This window comes from Capsicum annuum, chromosome 1 (assembly GCF_002878395.1).
Source record: "Capsicum annuum cultivar UCD-10X-F1 chromosome 1, UCD10Xv1.1, whole genome shotgun sequence".
In the NCBI taxonomy this organism is placed as follows: domain Eukaryota; kingdom Viridiplantae; phylum Streptophyta; class Magnoliopsida; order Solanales; family Solanaceae; genus Capsicum; species Capsicum annuum.
Genome location: NC_061111.1, coordinates 150,677,223 through 150,703,218, shown reverse-complemented (window position 1 = coordinate 150,703,218; position 25,996 = coordinate 150,677,223). Strand labels below are relative to the sequence as shown.

General features: G+C 34.2%; 1 protein-coding gene across 1 annotated transcript; it reads right to left on the bottom strand.

The window, feature by feature from the left end:
* Positions 1–20,171: 20,171 nt before the first annotated feature.
* Positions 20,172–22,301, bottom strand: LOC107839789 (serine/threonine-protein kinase-like protein At3g51990). The gene has a single exon (XM_016683426.2). The coding sequence runs from the start codon at positions 21,911–21,913 to the stop codon at positions 20,486–20,488; it is 1,428 nt and encodes a 475-aa protein (XP_016538912.1). The 5' UTR covers positions 21,914–22,301; the 3' UTR covers positions 20,172–20,485.
* Between the last annotated feature and the right edge of the window lie 3,695 nt (positions 22,302–25,996).

Below are 25,996 nucleotides of genomic sequence, written 5' to 3'. Positions count from 1 at the left end.
CTGTTCAGAAAAGACACACTTTTTAGATGAACAAACATGATTTTTTTAGAAGGGATACAACCTTTAAGTGAACCATTGCCACCTTTCAGAAGGAGAACTTAGTGGCTATATAAACCTTCTTTCATCCACAGGTTTAGACACAAAATTTTCTGATTATAAAAATACTTCTTGTCTTAAAAAATATTCTATGTGATCATCTAATCGTTCAGTGAGTTCGAAGAGATTCCAATTGTTTGAGGTACTGCTATAATTGGTTCGTTTGACCATTTTATCTTGGGAGGAAAATTTTGCAACCTCGGGTATTTGAGAGGAATTATTTCCTTAAGGACACTCCGTGAATTCGGAGGACTTGGCCATTTCTTTTTCATCTTATTTTTCTGAAAAACACACTTAGAAAGATCACTTTGATCTTGTGTTGAGGGTATTGTTGTACTTCATAGTGTTATTGTTTTATACTTGAACTAGTGTTGAAGTTATTCTATCGAATTACAGATTGTGTGTACCCAAAAATATTGTAAAAATAACACTTCCATGGTATCAAACTTTCCTTGATGATTTTTCCATCGATCTTCCTGAACGCATTATCAATAGATTGACCAACACTTGCATTAGAAATTCCAACCACTAGGAAACTTCTTCAAATGGAAACTAAATGGAAATGGGTTGTTAATTACTACATCATCCTACCATCTTTAACAACCTCTACTTGGAAAAGATCATACACTTAACTGTTAGTGTCTCTGAAACTAAACACCTTGAATAAAATAATGTATTTCCTTTAGCTAGTTATCGTGCATGACAGAATTCCAACAGCTGATCTCATTTATAAACGTAGGATCAGACATAATAATTTATGTTATTGGGCAACAATGAGGTAAAGAATGTTTAAGCATATCTTCCTTAAAATGGAAATATGCAAAAGCATTTTGAACTAATCTAGGAGTTCCTACCTTTTTTTCCTAGATGAAACATGATTACACTAACGAAAATATTGTGCATGACTTAAAATTGCAAGAGTTAGTCCCTTCTGTTTTCGGCAACAACAACAACAATATACCCAGTGTAATCCACAGCTGGGGTCCAGAGCAGGTAGGATGTATACAGACTTTACCCCTACCTTTGTGGAATAGAGCGACTATTTTTGGCACCTGCGACTGAATAGAAATAAATTTGCTTGGTATCCACAATGTTGTTACAAGGAAAAACTGAATATACAACCCTGATATATGCCAATCATTTCCTCTATCAAATTATTGAAGTCGTCAAATGAAACCTTCTGTTGTTTTTTTGGCTCTTTTCTCTCCCACATCAGAATTTTACTATTTGGGGAGGGGGTTTTAGAGTTATAAAAGAACTTTTCCTCCTTCAATTTTAATCATTCCAAAATTATTCTCTTCTTCCATAATTAATAGAAAAGGTTGCCTTGAGTGGTGCTCGGAGATTAAGCTTTTTTTTTAGCTGAACTCCATTATCAAATTTTTCTGATGTCTTTATTTTTAGTATTCAATATTATTTATCAGTTATTTTTGTTAGTATTCTGTCTGGTTCAACTGTTCTAAACCAGTTTATTTCACTAAGTTGTTCTGTTGTAGTGAAAAAATTAGCCGATTTTCCCAATAAGTTGTATCAGAGACAAGATTTTGTCTGAGTATGCTCTGTGGTTATAGCTTTGTCTGATCTTCCACATCAGAAAAGAATTTCTTTGGTCTTTTTGAACCCAAGGTTTGTCCCAGGCTAAGGTTCTGTCTGAGTATGCTCTATGGTTGCAGTTCTGCCTGATCTTCCACATCAAAAAAGAATTACTTTGGTACTCTTGAAATCTTGGGTTGTTTGCAGTTATTGTAGTATTGAATACTTTTTATTGAGTCTTTAATGGCAAATAAAGATCAAGAAATGAAGAATCCTATTTCAAATATCACGCCGGGGGCATCGGGCTCATAATCATCATGGTCGAGGTTCCTGCTGTCCAATCTAAAGTTCACGGTGGAAATATTTGATGGTACTGGCCATTTCGGCATGTGGCAAGGAGAGGTTTTGGACTCTCTTTTCCAGTAGGGTCTTGATATTGCTATTGAGAAAAAGAAACTGGAAGAGGTAGAAGATAGAGATTAGAGCATCATTAATCGGTTGGCGTGTGGAACAATTCGATAGTGCCTATCCAGAGAGCAAAAGTATACTTTCAAGAATGAGACTTCTGCGCACAAATTATAGAAGGCGTTGGAAGACAAGTTTTTGAAAAAGAGTGGTCAGAACAAGCTCCTTATGAAGAAAAGGTTATTCCAATTTGATTATCAACCAGGTACTTTATGAATGAACATATCACTATGTTTAATGAATTAGTAGTAGACCTGTTGAATTTAGATGTGAAATTTGAGGATGAGGATCTGGCTTTGATGTTGTTATCATCTCTTCCCGATGAATTTGAATATTTGGAAACTACATTACTTCACGGGAAGGAGAATGTGTCGTTAGATACAGTTTGTTCTGCTTTATATAGTCATGAATTGAGAAAATAGGATAAAATAAAAACAAAATCAACAATATCCGAAGAAGCATTGATGGTAAGGGGTCATCAGCAAAACCAGACTAAGGAGATAAGAGGAAGGTCTAAATCAAAGGGTCGAGCCATTGCCAAAGATGAGTGTGCTTTCTGTCATGAGAAAGGGCACCGGAAGAAAGCCTGTCCAGAGTTGAAAAGAAAGGAAAGAGTCTGCAAGATGCAAATATTGTAGAATACAAAAGTAATGCGGAATCATTTATTTCCTTAGTTGTTATGCTTTCAACAGTATCTCATCCAGATGAGTGGATATTGGATTCAGGATGTACCTATCATATGTGTCCCATTCGTGAATGATTTTTTGAATTTCAGGAACTCAATGGTAGGGTTATTTACATGGGTAATGATAATCTATGTAAAACAATCAGGATAGGCTTGATCAAGCTACAGAATCATGATGAATCCACCAAAATTTTGACGGATGTGAGGTACATGCCAAAGTTAAAGAAGAATCTCATCTCATTAGGGGCTCGTGAATCTAAGGGCCTAGTTGTGATCATACGATATGGAGTTCTTAAATCAACTTCAGGAGAACTAGTGATATTGAAAGGCATAAGGAAGAATAATTTGTACTAATAGCAAGGTAGTACAATATTGGGGACAGTAGCAGCAACAACTTCTAGCACCAAGAAGGATGTTGAGGTAACGAAGCTGTGGCATATGCGGTTGGGACATACTGGTGAAAAGTCCTTGCAAATTCTTACCAAGCAAAGATTGTTGAAAGGTACGAAGACTTACAAACTTGAATTTTATTAGCATTGTGTTCTGGGGAAGCAACGAAGAGTGAATTTAGGCACTATAATTTATAATACCAAGGGTATTTTGGATTATGTGCACTCAGATGTGTGGGGACCCGCCAAAACTCCATCCATCGGAGGTAGGCATTATTTTTTCACTTTTGTTGATAATTTTTCCAGGAGAGTTTGGGTGTTTACTATGAAGAACAAGGATGAGGTGCTTGGAATTTTACTTAAGTGGAAAGCTTAAGTTGAAAACCAGACAGGGAAAAGATCAAGGTTCTTTGAACACACTATGGAGAAGAATACAAGAGTGATCCATTCTTGGATGTATACCAAGCCTATAGCATAGTTTGACACTTCACTGTTAGAAAAACACCGCAACAAAATGAGGTGTCAGAGCGTATAAACAGTACACTTGTGGAGAAAGTTCATTGTATGTTGTCTAATGCTGGGTTGGGCAGAAAATTTTGGAATGAGGCTGTGATGTACGCTCAACATCTCGTCAATCGTTTGCCATCATCTGCTATAAGTGGCAAAACTCCATTAGAGGTATGGTCTGAAAAACCTGCAACTAATTATGATACTTTGCATATTTTTGGTTCTATTGCATATTATCATGTGATTGAATCAAAGTTGTATCCACGAGCAAAGAAGGCTCTTTTCATGGGCTTCAATGCTAGAGTAAAGGGATACTTTTTGTGGTATCTTCAGGCAAAAAAGACGATTATCAGTAGGGATATTACCTTTGATGAATCTTCCATGTTAAGCAAGGTAAATTCAGAGAAAGTTGATAGTACTATGAAGCAGGTGGAGTGTAATCCAAAGAAGGTGGAGTTTGAGCAAACAGTGGTGAGTCCAGCACGAAGCACCACCACTGACTCTACTATGGTAGAAGAAGAGTCAGTTGAGGAAGAGCTTCTGACCCAAGAACCTCTGCAGCAATCAGAACCAATTGCAGTTAGAAGACAGAGATGAGAAATTCAGATGCCTGCTTATTTTACTGACATGGTAGCTTATGCACTTCCAGTTACTGATGAAGATATTCCATCCACCTACCCAGAGGCCATTCAAAGCCCAAAAAGTGGCAGTTGGGCATGTGCAATGGAAGAGGAAATGCAATCTCTTAAGAAGAACAAGATATGGAAGCTGACATAACTACCAAAAGGCAGGAAGGCGATTGGGTGCAAATAGGTTTTTGCAATGAAAGAAGGATTTCCTGATAAATAAAACATTCGCTACAAGGCAAGATTGGTGGCAGAAGGCTATGCTTAGAGGGAGGGAATTGATTATAATGAGGTATTTTCTCCAGTTGTAAAACATTCCCCCATTGGAATTTTGTTAGCCTTGGTAGCGCAGTTGAACTTGGAGCTAGCTCAACTTGATGTGAAGACTGAGTTCTTACACGGTGATTTGAAGTAGAAAATCTATATGACTCAGCCAGAAGGATATAAGGTTGTTGGTAAAGAAGATTGGGTTTGTAAACTTAGCAAATCATTGTACAGACTGAAATAATCTTCGAGACAGTGGTACAAATCATTTGACAGGTTCACGAAGGGTCAGAAGTATAGGAGAAGCAAATACGATCATTGTGTGTATTTGCGCTAACTTCAAGATAGTTCCTACATCTACTTACTCTTATATGTTGATGATATGCTGATTGTAGCAAAGAGCCAAGTTGAGATTGACAGATTGAAGTCTCAAATGAGTAAAGATTTTGAGATGAAGGATTTGGGGGAAGCCAAGAAGATTCTTGGCATGGAGATAAGCAGGGATAGAAAGAGGGGCAAACTTTGGCTATCACAGAAGCAGTATTTGAAGAAAGTACTACAACGTTTAGGTATGCACGGTGATACAAAACCTGTAAATACCTCACTTGCTTCTCATTTGAAACTGAGTAGCAGATTATCTTTGACAACTAATAAAGAGAGAGAATACATGGTAAAAGTCCCATATACAAATGAGACCAGATATTTCATAAGCTGTTAGTGTTGTTAGCAGGTACATGCATGATCCGAGCAAGGGTCATTGGCAAGCTGTGAAATGAATTTTGCGGTATCTCCAAAATTTCGTAGATGTTGGATTGACATTCGAGCGGGATAAATCACTTGGTCAATGCATAGTTGGATATTGTGACTTTGATTATACAGGTGATTTAGATAAGCGACGATCTACAACTGGCTATTTGTTCACTTTAGAAAAGACGCTAGTTAGTTGGAAGTCTACCTTGCACTCTACAGTGGCTTTGTCTACAACAAAGGCAGAGTATATGGCGATTACAGAGGCTGTGAAGGAAGCAATTTGGCTTCATGGGTTGCTTAAAGACTTGAGAGTTGATCAGAAACAACTTGAGGTGTATTCTGACAGTCAGAGTGCTAATCATTTAGCAAAGAATCAATTCTTTCATGCACGGACGAAGCATATTGATGTTCACTATTATTTTGTGCGGGAAATAATCAAAGAGGAGGAGATACTTCTCCAGAAGATTCATACTACGGAGAATCCTGCAGATATGCTGACCAAGGTGGTTACAAGGGCCAAGTTCGAACATTGTTTAGACTTGTTTAATATCCTGCACATTTGAAGTTGGCGCCTCACAGCGCAAAATTGGAAGCATCGTAAAAGATTTTATTTTATTATTTGTTTGTTTGAGAAGATTTGTATTTTGGTGGGATTGAAATTGAGCCAAGGTGGAGATTTGTTGTTGTTTTTTTTTGCTCTTTTCTCTCCCACATCGGAATTTTACTATTTGGGAGGGGTTTTTAGAGTTATAAAAGAACTCTTCCTCCTCCCATTTTAATCATTCCAAAATTGTTCTTTTCTCCCACAATTAATAGAAAAGGTTGCCTTGAGCGTGCTCGGAGATTAAGCCTTTTTGTTTTTGCTGAACTCCGTTATCAAATTTTTCTGGTGTCTTTATTTTTAGTATTCAATATTATTTGCCAGGTATTTTTGTTAGTGATCTGGTTCAATTGTTCTGAACTAGTTCATTTCACTAATTTTTGGCTGAACTCCGTTATCAAATTTCTCTTCTGTCTTTATTTTTACTATTCAATATTATTTATTGGGTATTTTTCTTAGTGTTGACACCTAATTTTTGCCCTCCACAACTACGTTTAATCTCGAGTTTCTTTGATTTTCAAACAAAATTACAACATTTATTTTATCCGAATAAAGGATTTTTAAAGTATTTCTTTGGGTAAATTAGTCAGTTTAAGTAGCGATCATATATTATCATGTTCAATTACATGAGATTATATAATGTGTTACTTAAATATTTTTGTTTACAAAATATCGGATTTTAATCAAGGCTAATCTTGAAGACAAATTCAAATGAATAAAATCTTGATTCAAACATAATTTATTCCTACAAATAATTTATTTGGAGAAACACTTGTTTGATTTTATCAAATCAAGAAGCTCGGGATTAACAAGGTGTTAATTCGTATCAAAATTCGATTTGATTTGATCAATTTATTAAATTTTACCCTGATTGAAATCAAATTGGCCTTAATTGTAATGCAACTGACCAATTGGTATTCAATTTGGCTAGAATTTAAATTTAATTACCCTATATGACCAAATCCCCAATCTACCAACTATAACCCAACAACATATCAATTTCAGCCCAACAGCTAGATGCCCAGCAACCCATTTCTTATTTTAAAAAATCATCAGCCCAAAACCAATCCAATATCAGCCCAACCAAAACCCCTAACCCAGCCCACATCAATAATCCCCTTTATCCCCCCTTCTTCACAAAAACACCCCGATATTCAACATCAACAACAGCAACCAGTCAATCCAAAATTCGAACACTTCTCGACCAGCCCCGAGTTGACCCACAACTAGCTCGCCTTTATCCTCTTTGCGCATCCTACGCGATGTTGTACCATGGACAATCCGAGAAGCTTTTAGAAAAGCATGAGTTGGCTCATCTAACATCTATATTCCGCATATTTTGGGATAATGTTATGGATTAGGTACATATTTAGTGATTTTTCATTGGGTTTGCGAAATAATTTGTTTCTCCCATTTTTATTGGTCCACCAAACCCAATTTTGGGCGGATTGAAGATAAAAATAGAGCTGGAGAGGGGGGAATTCGAAATTCAAATGGGCTATTTTAGAAATTCCTGGAATACCCTCAATCCCTTCTATAAAAGAGTTCATAGAGAACTGAGAAAGGGATTGGAGATTGGAGGGTTAGGTTTCTTTTAGAGAAATTTTGGGGAATTTATTTTCTTTCTTTCTGGGGCTCTCTTCTCTTTTGAGGGGGGAAAGGGTCGAAGCTTTGAGGTGGAAGATAGGAGTCGTTAGAGACGAGGTTTTTTTCAAAAGTTGGGTTTGGAACTCCGAAATCAAAGAGTGTATTTTGCAAAAGTTTTCTCGTCCATTCTTTCTGGGAAGCTAGTCGATCAATTGGAAGTTCCCGAGTCGACAACACCAGCTCCCAGTGGTGAAATTTTGCTGATAGCTGGAGTCCCATTTGCTGCATCGAAACAGGGGGTCCGAAAGTTCCTAGGTTCAAAAATTTGAGAGGAAATTTCTTCTAAGAAAGAGGTAAACATGTTTTTGCCCCTTTAATTTCATTATTTTCTCCTTCATCTCCTTCTCTCCATAGAATTATCTATCTGTGCAGTATTAATTGTGAATGAGGCTGGGACTTATTTTGCTGTAGATGGCCTTGACGGCCTTAGGATTTTTTGGTAATCGTCTATTAGCAGAATTAGTAGACATGTCATGAGTTTCACAATCGCCTACTTCAATTATTAACAAGCAAAGATTGTTGAAAGGTAAGAAGACTTACAAACTTGAATTTTTTTAGCATTGTGTTCTGGAAAAGCAAAGAAAAGTGAAGTTAGGCACTATAATTTATAATACCAAGGGTATTTTGGATTATGCGCACTCAGATGTGTGGGGACCTGCCAAAACTCCATCCATCGGAGGTAGGCATTATTTTGTCACTTTCAGCTCGACAGCTAGATGCCCAGCAACCTATTTCTTATTTTAAAAAATCATCAGCCCAAAACCAATCCAATATCAGCCCAACCAAAACCCCTAACCCGGCCCACATCAATAATCCCTTTTATCCCATCTTCTTCACAAAAACACCCCGATATTCAACATCAACAATAACAACCAGTCAATCCAAAATCTGAACACTTCTCGACCAGCCCCGAGTTGACCCACAACTAGCTCGCCTTTATCCTATTTGCGCGTCCTACGCGATGTTGTACCATGGACAATCCGAGAAGCTTTTATAAAAGCGTGAGTTGGCTTGTCTAACGTCTATATTTCGCATATTTCGGGATAATGTTATGGATTAGGTACATATTAGCAATTTTTCATTGGGTCTGGGAAAAATTTGTTTCTCCCATTTCTATTGGTCCACCAAACCCAATTTTGGGCGGAGAGGGGGGAATTTGAAAGTCAAATGGGCTATTTTTGGAAATTCTCGGAATGCCCTCAATCCCTTTTATAAAAGAGTTCATAAAGAACCGAGAAAGGGATTGGAGATTGGAGGGTTAGGTTTCTTTCAAAGAAATTTTGGGGAGTTTATTTTCTTTCTTTCTGGGGCTCTCTTCCCTTTTGAGGGGGGAAAGGGTCAAAACTTTGAGGTTGAAGATAGGAGTCGTTAGAGATGAGGTTTTTTTTGAAAGTTGGGTTTGGAACTCCGAAATCAAAGAGTGTATTTTGCGAAAATTTTCTCGTCTATTCTTTCTGGGAAGCTAGTTGATCAATTGGAAGTTCCCGAGTCGACAACACCAGCTCCCAGTGGTGAAATTTTGCTGATAGCTCGAGTCCCGTTTGCTGCATCGAAATAGGGGGTTCGAAAGTTTCTAAGTTCAAAAATTTGAGAGGAAATTTCTTCTAAGAAAGAGGTAAACATGTTTTTGCCCCTTTAATTTCATTATTTTCTCCTTCATCTCCGTCTCTCCATAGAATTATCTATCTGTGCAGTATTAATTGTGAATGAGGCTAGGAGTTGTTTTACTGTAGATGGCCTTGACGGCCTTAGGATTGTTTGGTAATCGTCTATTAGCGGAATTAGTAGACATGTCATGAGTTTCACAATCGCCTACTTCAATTATCGTCTCATGAACGATAGCGATGCAGGTTATCTGCCAATGTGTTGCTTGAATAAATAAATTTTAGTATTTTGTAGTTTTCAATTTGGCTTTGATGACTATTACTTAGCGACCTGAGGAGATATATTGGGGTATATTTGTTATGTATTGGGTGTAATTCATGCTATAATGTTCAGGGCTTTGTTTGAAACAAATGCGGGCATTACTTCAAATTGCTTTATGTTTGAATCTTTAGCTGACCATATGACTGCAATTTATATATTGTTCTAATACTTGAACACTTATGCTTCTCTGTACTTAGGCCAGCTAAAATATTTACTTTTAGTTCTCAGACGTTATTGCATATTCTAGTTGTTTGTATTATATCTTAGATGATTAAGGAGGGTTACGAATACCTCTAAATCTCTTACTAGTGTTCTTGTTTCTGAAGGATAGAGTAATTTGTATGATAGTTTAAAACAACATATTAGGCATGTTCTGACACTACGTGCTATCTGACTTCCTGTGTGAGCTTATCCGATGAGATATTAATTTTTTGCTTAAGTTGTTTCACTATCAAGTTGCGTATCCAATAATGCATTTGAGGTTGTGACGGGTAATACACGTTCTATGTAGCTGCATATAACTCTAGGGCAATTAAAACTGATGTAATAGGTTCATATTTCGATTGTGTGCAATTCTAATTGAGTTTTAACTCTTGGACGCTTGGTATGATTGATTTTATAAAGTGCAAGAAGTGGGTTCCTGGTTGTCCTTTACCTTAAAGTTGCTAATTTGAATGTTTATGATTTTGTGTTCTGCCTTCCAGCCTGCAATTATGGTGTAGTTGTTGGATGCTACAAGTAGTGAAAATTTGTATTTCTTTTGTTATGGCAGATTTGTCGTCGAATGCGTGAATATTCCTACTTAGTCTCAACGTTCTAGCACGGTATTTCCTTCCAATTCATGTCCCCTTTGTTGTTTCTATAGGATGTCTTCCAGTGCATGAAAAAAAAAGAGGAGTTATTTGGGTTCTTTTACATGGATTATTATTCAAACTTTGCCAAGGAAGTATCACATATGCTTAATATTGCTTTCTAAAAATTTAACTCCTTGATTATCTAGTTATTTGATTCTTCTGTTACACTGTTGCATTCTTACTTGGTTTGTTGATATCTTTTTTCTTAGTCTATTCTTCTTTTTAGCAAGTTTTCTTGTTCTAAAAAGATTGATTTGTTTCCTGCCTAATGATAGACTTTCATAGTATCCCACTGTAAAATTATTTGGCCATTTTCGATGTTATGCCTGTTAATTTTCTTGCTTGTGATATTCTAAGTTTCTTCCTTACAACTATTGTTATTGTAGTACATGATCGTAATGTTGTATTAATTTATGAGGTAGCTATACATATTTCGAATATGTTTTAATTCGTTGTCTCTTCCTTACATGGCATGTGAATTTGCTTTGGAGTCCACAATGGACCTCCCTCCCATTGCATTTTCGAAGGGGCCAATGAGGCCTATATCCAAAATTAAAGATCGATTGTATGGCGTATCAATGCAAGAAGAATGGGTTAAAATCCTATCGTCGAAGTAGCCAAGAGACTTGAAATTCTCGGCCATCCGTTCCATTTATTTATTCATTTATTATTATTATCTTTTTTTATTTAGTTATTTATTTTATTCATTTGGGCCCCGAAGCCAAGGTTGTAAATTTAATATAGGTGGAGCGAGACTCGAGTCGATGACCCAAAAATTAGACTAGGACAGGTGAAATGGGTTCAAGGCCCAATTAGACTAGGATAAGTTTATTGATTTGGGTCCAAGGACTTAAATCCCTTACTTCCCCCTTCCCCCTCCTCCTCATGCTTTATGTGTTTTGCGAACCTAGTTAATTCCTTAGTCAAGTCGCTAAAAAACTAGCTTTGCTTAAACACCAAAATATTTCTAAATTGCTTTCTTTTCGAAAAATAAACTTTTTTCAAAGTTAATCAAAGATGTTTTCGAACAGTTCGGATAACCGCAAGTTAGCGGACGTTTTAGGTGCCTAACACCTTCCTAAAACGTTAATAGGAACCGCTTATCTAGAATCTCTAACTTAAAACGATTTTCCTGTTTTGAATCGTTTGAAGTATTTATAAAGGTTTCTTAATTCCTTTTCAAAATTAAGTGGCGACTCTCTTCAAAAGTCAAAATTTCCGCAAAACAGTTAGTGTTCTGTCTGGTTCAATTGTTTGAATCAGTTCATTTCACTAAGTTGTTCTTTTGTAGTGAGGGTTCATTTCACTAATTTTTGGCTGAACTCTGTTGTCAAATTTTTCTGGTGTCTTTATTTTTAATATTCAATATTATTTATCGGGTATTTTTGTTAGTGTTCTGTCTGATTCAATTGTTCTGAACCAGTTCATTTCACTAAGTTGTTCTGTTGTAATGGAAAAATTATCTTATTTTCCCAACACCCTCCTCTTACTAACTTCTATAAACTGAATATTGATGCTGATGCTAAAGCAAATGCTGGAATGAGGGAGTATGGGATGTAACTAGAAATAGCTGTGGGGAATAAATTGTTGGATTCAACACAATTATTCCCTTCAGAACTAACACAATTTACAGAGATCACGTCGCTGTTGTGCTAGCATTGTCTTTTAGTTAATTTTTCTTTTTTAATAATTGTGGTGTTTGGGTCAGCTTGCACGCACCTCAACCATATCTTTTAATTTACGAAATCTAAAGTAAGCTAGTCAACATGCTAACTAATGGCAATGAACGTTATACTAAATCTCAGTGATGATTTCAGGTTATCCTTGACTAAGGTGGGGAAGCCAACCAATTAGCTGATGGAGTAGCCAAATATGGAAGCAAGCTGAAGGTACATAAGTTTCGTCTTTTTAAATGCTATCTAATTTTGCCTCCTTTTGTATCTGTATGTTATAAAAGGACAGTTAATGTACTAATCCTTACTATTCTAATGACAATATCCCTATTACCTAAACAAAAGTTCTCCTCTTTATCCACTAATGTATTTTGTCCTATAAGTTCTACACCAAAAATATTCTCTAAATCGAAGATATTCACGCTTGGATGACGGCTCAAGATCAGCCTCATGAAAATACCCTAGCTGATCGTGACCAATTAACCACTGGTTTCACTTGGTGGGGTGAGCCCGACTTATCAATATATCCGGTAAACTACTAGGGGCTCATGTAGCCCCTGATGGATTAATCGTATCCTGGGCCGAAGCAATGAGTAATCTGTTTTTTCGGTTTATCATAGTATGTTTCACTTTAGATAAGTTTGAACAAGAAGAATCTCAAATGACACGTTCAGATCTGATATTTTTCATCATAGTACTGTAATATAGTCAATGGAAAGCCGTATGAAAAAGGCAAAGGAAGGAATATAATTTTCTTGCAAGAAGACAGAGCTAAAAATTCAACTTCTTTCTACACATCTTTGAATACTGAAGCTCCAATTTGTCTCTTACTGCAAAGGGAATTTAGCTGACTGTGATAATTACAATTGAATACACCTTTCTGTCTTTGTGTTTTTTTTTGTTACAGTTTGCTTTCTCCTGGTACCCCCAACTTGTTTGCTTTTACACACAGTATATTAAAATGATTAGTCACACTCCCATAATTCCTTTTCAAGAGTCAAACCGTACCCTAGAATTTGATAATTATTTTGCAATGAAACGATTTTAACGTTCAGGATGTTTGAACATTATTTTTAAGTAAAACTTACTACCTATAAAACGACATGTTTACTGTTATTTACCTAAAAATTTCAACTATTTTCTAAATTTTAAAAAATCCCATCTTTTAGCCTTTGATGATACATATAATTGATGTGAGATACATCCTACAGATACATTTAACAATTAAACTTATTTAAGGGGTATAACGGCTAAACTAGCATTAATTTAGCAATTAACCTAACTAATAATAGTAAAAACTCAATAAAATTCCACGAAAAAAGGTAATTTATTTGTTATTCCATCTTTTTAAGCAAAATCTCTTCCATAATCGGTTTCCAGATAGAAACTATTCATACGACTTCATTTTTTTTTGTTTTCTTGATTTTTTTTTGAAGTAATTGCAATGAATATTTCAATGTTATTACGTCATTCCGGCATTTGGATTGACGATATAAAATACGAGGGCGATAAGAACGATGGAATCGTTGTAAGTGAACATGTAACGTATGATAAATTGATTTCGGTCATTGCTGTAGAACTGAAAATTGACGAAAGCAGAAAAAAATTGAGGCTCGTTACATAGTTGATGGTAATGTAGCACCGTTGTTAATTCGTAATGAGATGGGTGTGAAGCTTTACATTGAAATTAAGAAAAGTGAGCTTGGTTTTGGGATGTATCCACTTATCATCACTATAGTACATAAATCTGATAGTGAGATGTTGTTTGATGGGAAAGTTGATGCAGTGATGTGTTTGAATAATCCGTGTGGAGATGTTGCAGAATTAATTAGTTATAATTCTAATTGTTCTGCTTCGTTGCAGTTGTTTGATATAAAAGGAACAAGATCATTACAGATTACAAAAATAGTGAAGTTAAGGTTGGGCAAATCTACAAGGACAAGTGTACTCTTATTTCAGTTGTGACATGGTATGCCATTGAGTATTCCTTCAATTTTTATGCAAAAAGATCTGACAAAAAAAGATTTGTATCTTGTTTAACGTTTCAAAAATAATTATTTATCTCTTGTTTTTTCAATTATGCATTTAACGTAAAATTGATTGTTGTTTTACGTAATTCTATTTTTGTTATTTTTAGTAGGCCGAGATACATATTTGGTCTAACTAGATATATTTTTTCTTCATCTTGTATCTCTGGTTCGGATTGTGTATATATATGTATCTCTTGATGTTTTAGTTTTAGTGATATAAACATACCAAAAATACATATTGTGCACGATAGTACATATATGTATCTCTTGTTAATTTTTTTTTGTATGATAAAATACATCTTAATTTTTCAACATATTGCCGTTGAAGATACATATAACTAACGTGAGATACATCCTACAGATACATTTAATAATTAAACTAATTTGCATAGGTCCTTTAATTTAACAATTAACCTAACTAATAATGATAAAAATTGAATAAAATCCCACGAAAATAGGTAATATGTTTTTATTCCACATTTTTAAACAAAATTTCTTCCATATTTCATTTTCAGTTATAAGCGATTTCTACGACCTTTTTATTGTTTTTCTTGATTTTGTTTGAAGTAATTGCAATGAATATTTCAGTGTTGTTACGTCATTTTGACGTTTGGATTAACGATATAACGTACGAGGGCTAAATAATTGAATTCAAAAAAATAATTGAATTCAAAAAAAATAATGCGAGATACATATAACATACCCCTCATACACTATATGTATCTTTAAGCTTACTAATATGTATCTTTAGTATGTTGATTTCACTTAAACTTAAAAACAAAAGATACATATAAAACTTAAACAGATAACAATAGATGCAAGATAATGAAAAAAAGTATCATATATGTATAAATATGTATCTAAGCCTGAAATTATCAAGATCTGAAATAGTAAGAGATACATAAATCCACAATAATACAAAACCAGATATACAAAAAGCTTAAAATGTATCTGTTGTTTTACAGAATATGTATCTTTGGTATAAATATTTGAATCAAAATAAAAAATAGTGTGAGATACATACAAAACAACCTCATACACAATATATCTTTAAGCTTACTAACTTGTATCTTTGATATGCCTATTTCACTAAAAAAAAACAAGAGATACATATAACAACAAAAATAGAGAACAAGAGATACAAGAAATTGCTTTGAAAATCTCCATAGATCTTGAATTTTTGTCTTGAGATAATAATGCATAATTTTTTTCCCCGGTAACTTGATGATTAGAGAGTATTTTCAAGGTGAGTGTAGTTAAATTTTTTCTTCCTTGAAAAGATGAATGACTTTAAATCCGTTGGTCACCGTATCATCTTCTGTCGGGGGATTCAATTGATTTTTTGCTTCACTCAGCAAAATATTATTGGGGAAATCCATTTTGATTTAAAAGATTTTTTCGTTGAGTAGAAACTTGTCTTTGAAGCTAACTTTTGACACAGGTGATACATTCATTTCTGTATCGTTTTAGTCACTATTTGGTGGTTTGGGAGGGATGAAATGAGAATTTTGGTTTGGATTCATTGGATTCAGTGGTATTAAAGTGGTTTTGGTTGGAGTATTCTATAGAGAAGGCAGATGATTTTGCTTTCTAGAGAGATGAATGTCAGGTAAAGTTGATAATAAGATATTGAATATGATTTTAAGAGAAAATTTTACCTTAATTCAAAAGTTTGAATTAGAGCAAAAAAAGGGATTGAAACCGCACCAGAAAAGAAGGCGTTGAAAGAGGAGAAAACTGTTGCTTAATTTGGTAAAATTATAATCTGTAAAAAAGAATTTTTAACATGTATCTCAACTTCTAACTACACAAGGTAAAAGTAGTAAATGTTGGGATATTTATAATATTTTTAAAGTGAAGGAATTTTTAGTAGTTTTGTAACTTAATTTGTTTTTTTATGATTTTTTTTCTATTTTTAAATCTATTTTCAAATGAAGAATTTATCCATGTCAAAATTGCCAATTAATGGTTCAATATGTTCATTTTTACTTGTTCAATTTAAAAAATTAAAAATAAATTATCATTTTATATTTATTTAACCCTTATTATTAAGTATTACTCCTTTCCTTCCAAAATAATTGAATTGTTTGAATATGATACATTCTTTAAAAAAAATATCTAAGGTTATAATTTGTAGATTATTTTCCCCTTTTACGCTTTTAATAATTCTTTAACTTATCCTCTTAGAAAATATGAAGTATTTTAAAATCTCATTAAATGAAAGGATAAGTATGAAAAAAAGTCCCAACAATTCTTTTGGGTTTTAGTATTTTGAACACTAAAAAATATCTCAACAATTCAATTATTTTAGAATGAAGGGAGTACTACTACTTTATTCATTTTTTAATGCATTTATTAAAATATTAAATTACTATATTTAAAGAATAATATAGCAAATTTATTATTTTATTAATTATAATATTTTTTAAAAGTGTACCAAGTTAAACATGAACCAGTAAAAATAAATGGAGCAAGTACAAAATATTTATTTCGGTATTACGACAAGGGCGTCAAGACACCGAAGAATCAGAACAAAAAAAAAAACTAGTTTGTTGAGTTCAGCAAAATAGTACACTGTTTAGATTCATCTGTTTGTACTCATTAACACAACTGCAATTCTGCAAATCAGAATATATAGTAGATACAAGGGAAATGGTCCAAATATCTTGTGAAATTTGATGTAAATTTGTCATCTATTAATAATTGAAGTTAAATATACTTCTATTACTACAATATTGGTCAAAATAAGTTCTTCTTTACTAATGGCAGAAACTTTCCAGGATATGCACAATTTTCACAAAAGAAAATGCTTAAACCCATTTCAATCCTATATTATATAAAGCAGAACTAAGATAAAAAATGAGACCAACATGGGTTGTGGTATAGTAGTGGGACTGTTCCACGTGCCCTTAATCAGAGGTTTCGAATTCGACCCTTGGGTATGGAGAAAATCCTGTTACCACCAAAATAAGCCATGTAACGCACGATCCGAATTAGTTGGAGCTTCAATGTGAACACCAAACATCGAATGAAAAATAATAATAAAAAAAGATTGAAAATGAGAAAAGGTAAAAGAATTTTTCTGTATATTTTACTGACTTAACAGATATCTGAAGACTCATAAAAACATCACTCATTTTGCATCATTTACAATTCCCTCTGCGTCCACGTTATTATGTTAGTATTATGTTATATAGCGTGAAGGGGACGTAAAATTTAAAATCCCAGACATGCCAGCAAAGCAAGGACATGTCATATACTCCCTGCCTTTGCTTTTACTATTACTGCTATTTTTCTAATAAGATTTTTATTTTATTTGTCACTTTTTGACATATTAATGAAAGATAAAAGAATTTTTTCTATTTTATCCTTATAATTAATTTCTTATTTTTAAAATCATTTTCAAGATATTACTCTAAACATCAATTAATAGGGTAACATGATAAAATAGTCATAGTAATAATTATTTTCTTAATGAGTGTCTCATGTCAAAAAATGTTAAATAAAAAATAAAAACGAACAAAGGGAGTAAATAAAGGAATCTTCTGCTAAATGGCCTTTTTCATGTCTTCTTTTTAATTAAATAGACTACAAGTTTTTTTTTTTTTTTTTAGATACGTGACCCATTTTTGAGACAAATTTATTGTCTATCTGGCCGATATATAGACAGATTGATTATCGATCCGACAAATCAATTATCGATTTGACTTATATATGGACAGATCGATTATCAATCCGACAGATCAATTATCGATCCGATCTATATATGGACAGATCGATTATCAATCCAACAGATGAGAAAATAAAAGTAGGTATTTTGCTAATTGAAAACTTGAAGAGGCTTAAGAGTCAAATTTTCTCCTAAATAAATTAATAAATGCAGTATCTGAGTTGATTAGGACTTTTATTAAATAGTACTGTACTGTAAAAGTGTACAATTAAGTATCATGGCTATATATGGCAAGGCCACGGAAGATAGTATGACAAGTAATGCTGGTCATAATAAATAGACATGTATACGATATTATTTAATACACCAATTAGTTTGGTGAGAATGCATCATTAATTGAGATTGGAACATGACATTTCCCAAACAACCAACACCAACAAGTTCTCTTGAAAAATAATTATTGTCAGGAATTTAAAATTCTGCAGGTAAAAATCTTCTTGAAGTTATACTTGTGGAATTGTGGAATTTGAGACTCTGATTACTTCCTTCGTCTCAAATCATCCATTTCAAATTTTTTAATTTGATGTGTTATTTATATGTCTTTTTTCATTAATCAAGACAAGACAAATTTTTTTCTTTCCATGTTTTACCCTTTGCAGTAATTATTTTTTCTTCAAATTAAATTGTAAACATTATAGGTTTACTATAGTAAACTAGACATGTTATTAATTATTTTTCTTAATCAATGTATCACAATTTGGGACGGAGGAAGTATTATTCAAAGACATGATCGACACGTGGCCAACGGGCGCTAATTCTGTAAATTGTACCTGCAAACTTCTGTTTAACAACCAGGCATGTTAAGCTCAAATAATGGCCAAATCTCAATAAGCAACTTATGACTTTTAAAATTAGTATATTTACCTGAACAGAGATAACATAAAATGACAAAATCCATTTCAGAAAGAAAACATGTTGATAGTAAGATATATATCTAAGTTTTTGAGAATAAAATAAGCATATTTGCTCTTGATCAACATCAGAATACAGTATCTGTTCAGCTACTTTTCTACATTTGTAAAACTCATATTTTCTCTTGACCAACATCACAACACAAAATCTTGTTAAGCTACTTTTCTACATTCTTGTAAATCTAATATTACAAGATGTGTAGCATTGTACACTGGGAGATGACTTTTCATAATGAGTTTATACATTTCGAGTAAGCAGATCTGCTACAACAGACGTAGCAACTGATATTCAAAATCAGAAGATGGATATTGTCTAATGTCGTGCAAGATCCTAGACTCGCTCTGAGTCCCTCTCTCTATTGCCTCGACTCTCAATCTCAGTCGTGTAACAAAAGAGAACTCAAGAATAGTCAATAGCTAAGGAATAACTTGAACTAAGAGGACGTTAAGTAATACTTGACCAATTCCCTAACAACAAAAACACAAGAGGAAACACTGGTGGATGGTTATCAGGATCAACTATAGCAACTACAAACTCAACAACCATTCACTTGTTTAGAATTGCAAGATCTTAAGTACTTAACTATTTTGAAACTTCTTTGAGTTTTACAGTTGAAGAAGAGACAGGAACCGAGAGAACCTCACCATTACAACCAACATTTGCGTCAAAATGTAGACAGAAATGTTGCAAAGCATAAATACACTCGAGGACAAAATCCTCCCCAAAATGTTCAATTGTTTGTTTAAAGTGCCGTCGCAAGAGCATATTTTTGTGGTGTGTTCCAGATGTCTGCATTGGTACTCATTTAGATAATCAATAAGATAGAATTACAAATTCGAGGATGGAAACCACTGAGTGTTCAAATTAGTTAGCCTTCCACCATGGAAATTAGTTTGATTCAAATAACAAACGCCAATAAGAACAAGGTGGATAGCACCATGCTTAACATTTTTTTATACTGCATCTTTGTCCAACTGATTTGGGCATATTGATACTTACATCAATGTATTTCAAGATACTACTGCATCCAGCTCCCTAATCTCTCTCCAAGTCCATAGAAGTCGGTACAACAGGGGTGCCAAACAGGAATATTTCTGTTTCAGGACCACATATATATACATATATCCGAAATAAGGTTTCTACGATGCTCAGAAAAAGAACATTTTGAACTATTTTCTACTGAAAAATCAGAACACAAGAGCTCAATATTAATAGAGTAACACAATTACAACAGAAAGATGACAAATCAAACTGCACGTCTGATGAACACATGAAAATTTTATGTACCTTGCAAGGGCCAGTGACCTCTTCCAGGATGCTGGTTCAATCCGCTCGCAGTTAAGGAAGTAAATGCATTATGTAGAATTACAGGTTCCATCTTCCCTCTCATGAAGTTCCAATGAGGATTTTTGATATGCTTTTTATGCAGACAAGTAAATATAAGCATTGCCATCAATGAGTTTTGGCATAAGCGAGTAACAAATGGAAGCAAATCATTTCTCACTGTTCATATATATCAACAATAGAAATACAGAAGAATTCGTGAAAAGTACAACAGGTGTGCTTTTAAGCAACATACATGACCAATCGATTGAATTTACTAATGCTCTACAATAAGAGCCTAAAGAATTCGACACCCCTACAATATCTTACTTCCATATGATCTGAAAGCAAGAAAAGCTTATAGGAATAAGCTTTTCTTGCTCATCAAATCAGAAACAGATTTCAAATGACTTTCCAAAAATTACAATGCTCTACAAAGATTGACACAATTGAACTAACAATTCTATCCGAACTTCAATCCCTATCTGAATGCTCACCAACCGAACTGTTTCTTCTCAAACGGGATGCACCTCCTCTACCGTTGCTGTGAGCCAAAGACTCATCGTTTCTTCTACCAACAACTGAGCCGCTTACATATCTGCAGCTCAAAGCTCTACTGATAGATTTTGACTTAGGTTCAACCTCATCACCCTCTCCACGAAACTCAGACTGCCCATCATTTCCAGCCATTAAGTCCATCAAATTGCTGCGCAACCCCAAGTCAGAGTAAACCCTAGGTGAATTCCTCAGTGGCGTTGCAAGTCTAGCATCACCACCATCCAAATCTCTTAGTTTACTACCTTTTCCCTTCAAGTTCAACTGGCTGGTTCTCCACTCCACAGGTCGGCCCACGGTCTCAACCATCATACATGGATTGGTAAAACCATTCCAAGAATGTAAAGGCACCAACTTACTCAGCCCACTCAAACATTCGGCCACCTCCTTCATTGTTGGCCTTCTCTCCCTACATGGCCTCACACATTTTGCAGCCACAACTGCCAATTGCTTTCTTATGCCAGGGTCCTTAGGAGGTGGAATCCTTGGATCGTATACAGCCAAGAGCTTCCCTCTCTTTATCAATGGAATAGCCCAATCTACAATAGAAGGCGGCGAATACGCTACATCAATAGCTTTCCTCCCACTAATAATCTCCAACAACAAAATCCCAAAGCTAAATACATCAGTCTTGGTACTCAAATTATCAGGAGTCACATAACATGGATCAAGATAACCCATTGTACCAGCAGGAGGAGTAGACCTCAACCTAAAATCATCAAGATGACACCTCAACGCCAACCCAAAATCACCCAAACGGGCATTGAAATTCCTGTCTATCAACACATTAGCAGACTTAATGTCGCGATGAATCACAGGAGGATTCAAACAATGTAGAATATCAACGGCCTTAGCAGTTTGTAGAGCCAATTTTATCCTTCTCCCCCAGCTAAGCACACGAGCATTCGAATGCAACACATCATAAAGTGTCCCATTAGACATAAACTCAACAACCAAAAGGGTGTCATTTGAATCATTAGAAAAACCAACAAGATTAACCAATCTTGGACTCTGCAATTTTGAAAGAATATCAATTTCATTCTCTACCTCATTACAATTCTCCTGCAGCACAGATTTCGAGGTGTTGCTTATTCTTGGGGCACCTCTAGATGACCTCTTAACAGCAACAAGACGGCCATTACGAAGTATCCCTTTATAAACAAGTCCATGACTTCCTCGACCAAGAAGCTTTTGCTCAGAGAAGCCATTAGTGGCTGCTTCAAGATCCCTGTAATTAAACTCCTGAATTTTGATGGATTTTTCCTTTTCTTGATTATGGGGTTGATGGGATTTCTGAGAATTGGAAATCGATATAGAAGATTCAGCTTTACATGATAAATAACCCATAAAGCTTTGATCTTTTTGTTTGAAGATTGGCAAATTCAGAACAAAAAAGAGAGAGTTATTTGATAGGGGTTTTTCAGTTTTTTGGTTTCTGGATTATTGCAATTGGTGATAATGGTGATGAGGGAAGAGAAGGGGAAGAGGTGTTGCGGTTATAATGGTTAAAATGACTTGCCCATTGTCCACTGAAATGAAATCCAACAATTGACAAGATGTTAAAAGGACTATTTATTTTGGATATACAAAAATAGGTAGGACTATAATTGTTGATATCTAAAAAATAAATTGAAAAAAATAAAAAGAAAGAAAAAGGAGAAACAAAGAGTGATGTCTGCACAGAAGGTTTTGCTCTGCATGAAGATCCCAATAAAAATGGAATTTCAAATATCTATTATATGTAATTTTCTTTTACGGCAATAATTTATATATTTTGGACATCCATTATATCAATAATGGATGATATGATAATTGATGAAATTAATTTCACTTGTGAAGCTTCGATTATTACCGATATGAATTTAAATTAATTGAGCATAAAAATCAAACATGGGATGAAAACCAAAAGAACAAAGATTAGTTTGAAAGGGAAGGGTTAATAATGGAGTTTATTCAGATTAAAACTTTGGTCTTCATAATCTCATTCTATCAGAATTGATACGTCAAATTCATCTATAAACAATATGGTAGTCTATTATACTAGAAGTTAATAAAGAACTATTGACATGAAGTAAAGAATACTGCGTGGAAAACCCACACAAAGTGCAAAAAAAATATTCCAACTTGAAATTTCTCATCGAAAAGTAATTATCCTACTCCGATTTTAAAGGCAGAATACATCGACCCCTCAACTTGACACTATATCGATCCCTCAACTTGATAATATCTTTCACTTTAATATCTCAAATAGACATTGTTCATTTTTAACACCTTAAATGGCAATCAACTGTATCATTTTGGCACGTTTTGTTGACTTGGCACATTATGTGTGTTGCACACACTTCGAGCGCATGGACAATTTAAAAATTACTATTTTTTTTACTTCTTCTTCCTTTTAATCTCCTCCAACACTTTTATCCATTTTTATTCATCAATCACTCACACAAATGATAGTTAAAAATGGTGGAAAGTTAATCTACCATCACCTTCTTCTTCTAATTTCTATAAATTCATAATTTTCAATTACTCATTTTAGCTCAATTTTCAATTGTGAAAAGTTTTGAAATAGATTTTAGAGTTAATATAAAAGAATGAATAATGTCAAATACAATTCGATTGTGAAAAATTCCTCCAATTATGAAATCTCAATAAATTTTTAACAAGTTTTATTTGGAATGAATTCTTAACAATTTTTTTTTTTAAATGATTGTGTGTATTCGGAGATAATTGAAGAAAAGATTTTGATTGTGAGGGTTGGTGGGTAGGCAGAGGAGGTGAAACAACAGTGCGAATCGGAGAAGACGACTGAGGGGTGGGGAAGTGGGCGGGATGGGGTAGGGGGATGGTGGGGGTGGGCTGGAGAAGACAGATTTGGTGGGGGTGGGGGTGGGGGTAATTATAGTTCCCTTTTTTAATAACTATTTGGGTTAAAAAAATGCTAAATGTCAACATTTAATTGACAATTTAATTAGTTATTTAAAAATTAATTTGGAGAGTAATGACAAATGTCCGCACTTTATTGATCACTTTCCATATCATTGGCACGTGTAACACACGTAATATTTTTTTGTTGATTATAAAAAAAAATTGCTAAAATGACACACTTGAAGATTACTTTAGGTGCTAAAAATGAGCACCCTCCACTTGAGGTGTCAAGGTGAAAGATGATGTCAAATTGAGGAGCCTGCCGATGTATTCCGACGATTTTAAAAGATAAAAATTTTAATTTCCCAAATATTTGACCAAATAAGCTAACTTTAAATTTGATGATGGTTATATTTTCTCATATCAATATAATAAGATAAAAGGTCTAATTTTGCTCATGTACAATTTGAAACCACTCTATTGACTTTTTGATCTATTTATATCCTTACTGTTACCTCATATTTATCCTTGTTGTTAATGAAACTTCAATCCACATGTTTAAATTTTTTCCAGAAAAAAAAAAGGAAGAGATTCAAATTTATCCGTCAACTTTTAATTATGATTAATTGTCATTAGATTAGAGTTTTATGCAGGATCAAAGGTATTTTTTTCCTAATACCGAGAATAATGTTAGAACAAAAGTCTAGGGGTAACAATAACAACATAATCAGTGAAATTCCACAAGTGGACTTTAGAAAAGATAAAGTGTATACAGAGTTTTACTCCACCTTGAAAAAGATAAAAAAAATTGTTTTCGAAACAGTAAAAATAAGTCTAGGGGGTAGAGTTACTCAATTGTGAAAGAAAATTGAACTTCTTACAAACTTCAAATATGAAAATGAGAAGAAAAACAGTGGGAAAAGTGTGAATTAAGGAAAGTAGAGGATGAGAAGAAATGTCCACATTCTTCTTCCAATTGTTTTAGACTTTAGATTGCTTAAGAAAGTGAAAGCAATAATGTAGAGCAAAAAGGCATTTTCTTTTTAGCCACTTATTGCTTCAACAAGTCAGATAAAATATAAAAAGAATTGAAATATATTTCTTTCAATCGATTCATTATTATCACCAAATATCCTTCCAATATATAGATTAGATTGAGATTTTATTTATGTTTAAGTGGAGCTTTGATATCATAAGGTTCATGCACAACTTCCTTACAAAGGCTAGCAAGATTAATGATATCAACCCAAATATTAATTATTTTAACTATAAACTGTGTAACCATTTAAACTGAAAGCCATATATAGTGTTGGTACCTAAAGGGGCAAAGAAGATACAAATCACAAGTCGAGCATTTAGGAAGAACGAAAATTATTGAAACTAGCATATTAAAAAATTAATTAATTAGAGTAATCCTGACAAACAATAATGTATAAGTTTCTCTTGACCGAATGTGGAATCTGTTATATTCCTTCTACGGGTACACAGAATCTGTATAGTAGAAACAATAACTTCAACTAAAGCTCAAGTATATAAACAAGAACACAATGAAGTATACCAAATACCCTCAACACAAGATCAAAATGACATTTCCAAGAGGTGTATTTTATTTTTCAGAAAATAGATGAAACAGAAATGAATAAGACCAAGTCGTCCGAATTTACGGACTTTCATTAAGGAATAATTCCCCTCATTGTACCCGAGGTTATGGAATCTTCCTCCCATGATAAAATGGCATTCAATCCGACTATAGCGGTACCTCAAATAGCCGGATTCTTCGAACGCACAGAACGTTTTGATTGATCACACAAAATATATGTAAAGAAAAGAAGAGAGTTTTTATTCTAAAAATTTCATATCAAAACCTGTGAAGGAAAGCAGGTTTATAAAGTCTAGCAGATGCCTCTTCGAAAAGGTGGCATTGGTTCACTTAAATGGTGTGATGTTTTTGAAAATACATGTCTGCAGCATTTTTGCTAAAGCAGTATACCATTTCACCAAACAGTGCACCTGTTTGAAACAGTGCATCACTTCATTGAAGAATTGCATCTGTTCAGTCGAAACAGAAATAATATATCAGTTCAGTGCATGCATCAGTTCAGTCGAAAAAAAATAGCGCATCTGTTACTGTTACTGCATGCATATAAATGGAGTATTGATCATATTTCGTCAAATAAAGTTTGTCCAAAAAGATAGATCTTATCAATTGATTATTTGACAAACCCAAATCCAAATCCGAAGCCGAAGCCGAAGCCGAACGAGCAACGATGACGATGGCGCGAGGCATCTTTTATTTCTTGCCTCACTGGAGTAAGTATTCATCATTATAAACACTCCAAAGTTCCCTTCTTCCACCAATGTGGGAGAATTAGTGAACTTTCCAATTTTGGGAGTACACTTTCCAAATTGGTGTCTCCTCTTCTCCACCATTTTTTCTCCATTTTCTATTCACACTTCGATGAACCTAACAATCCCCACATGAATGGGGAATGACTATTTTTCGTAAAACTTTTACGGACAAGTATGTGATCATCAAGCAAAGACTGATTGCATCTGGATAAGTGT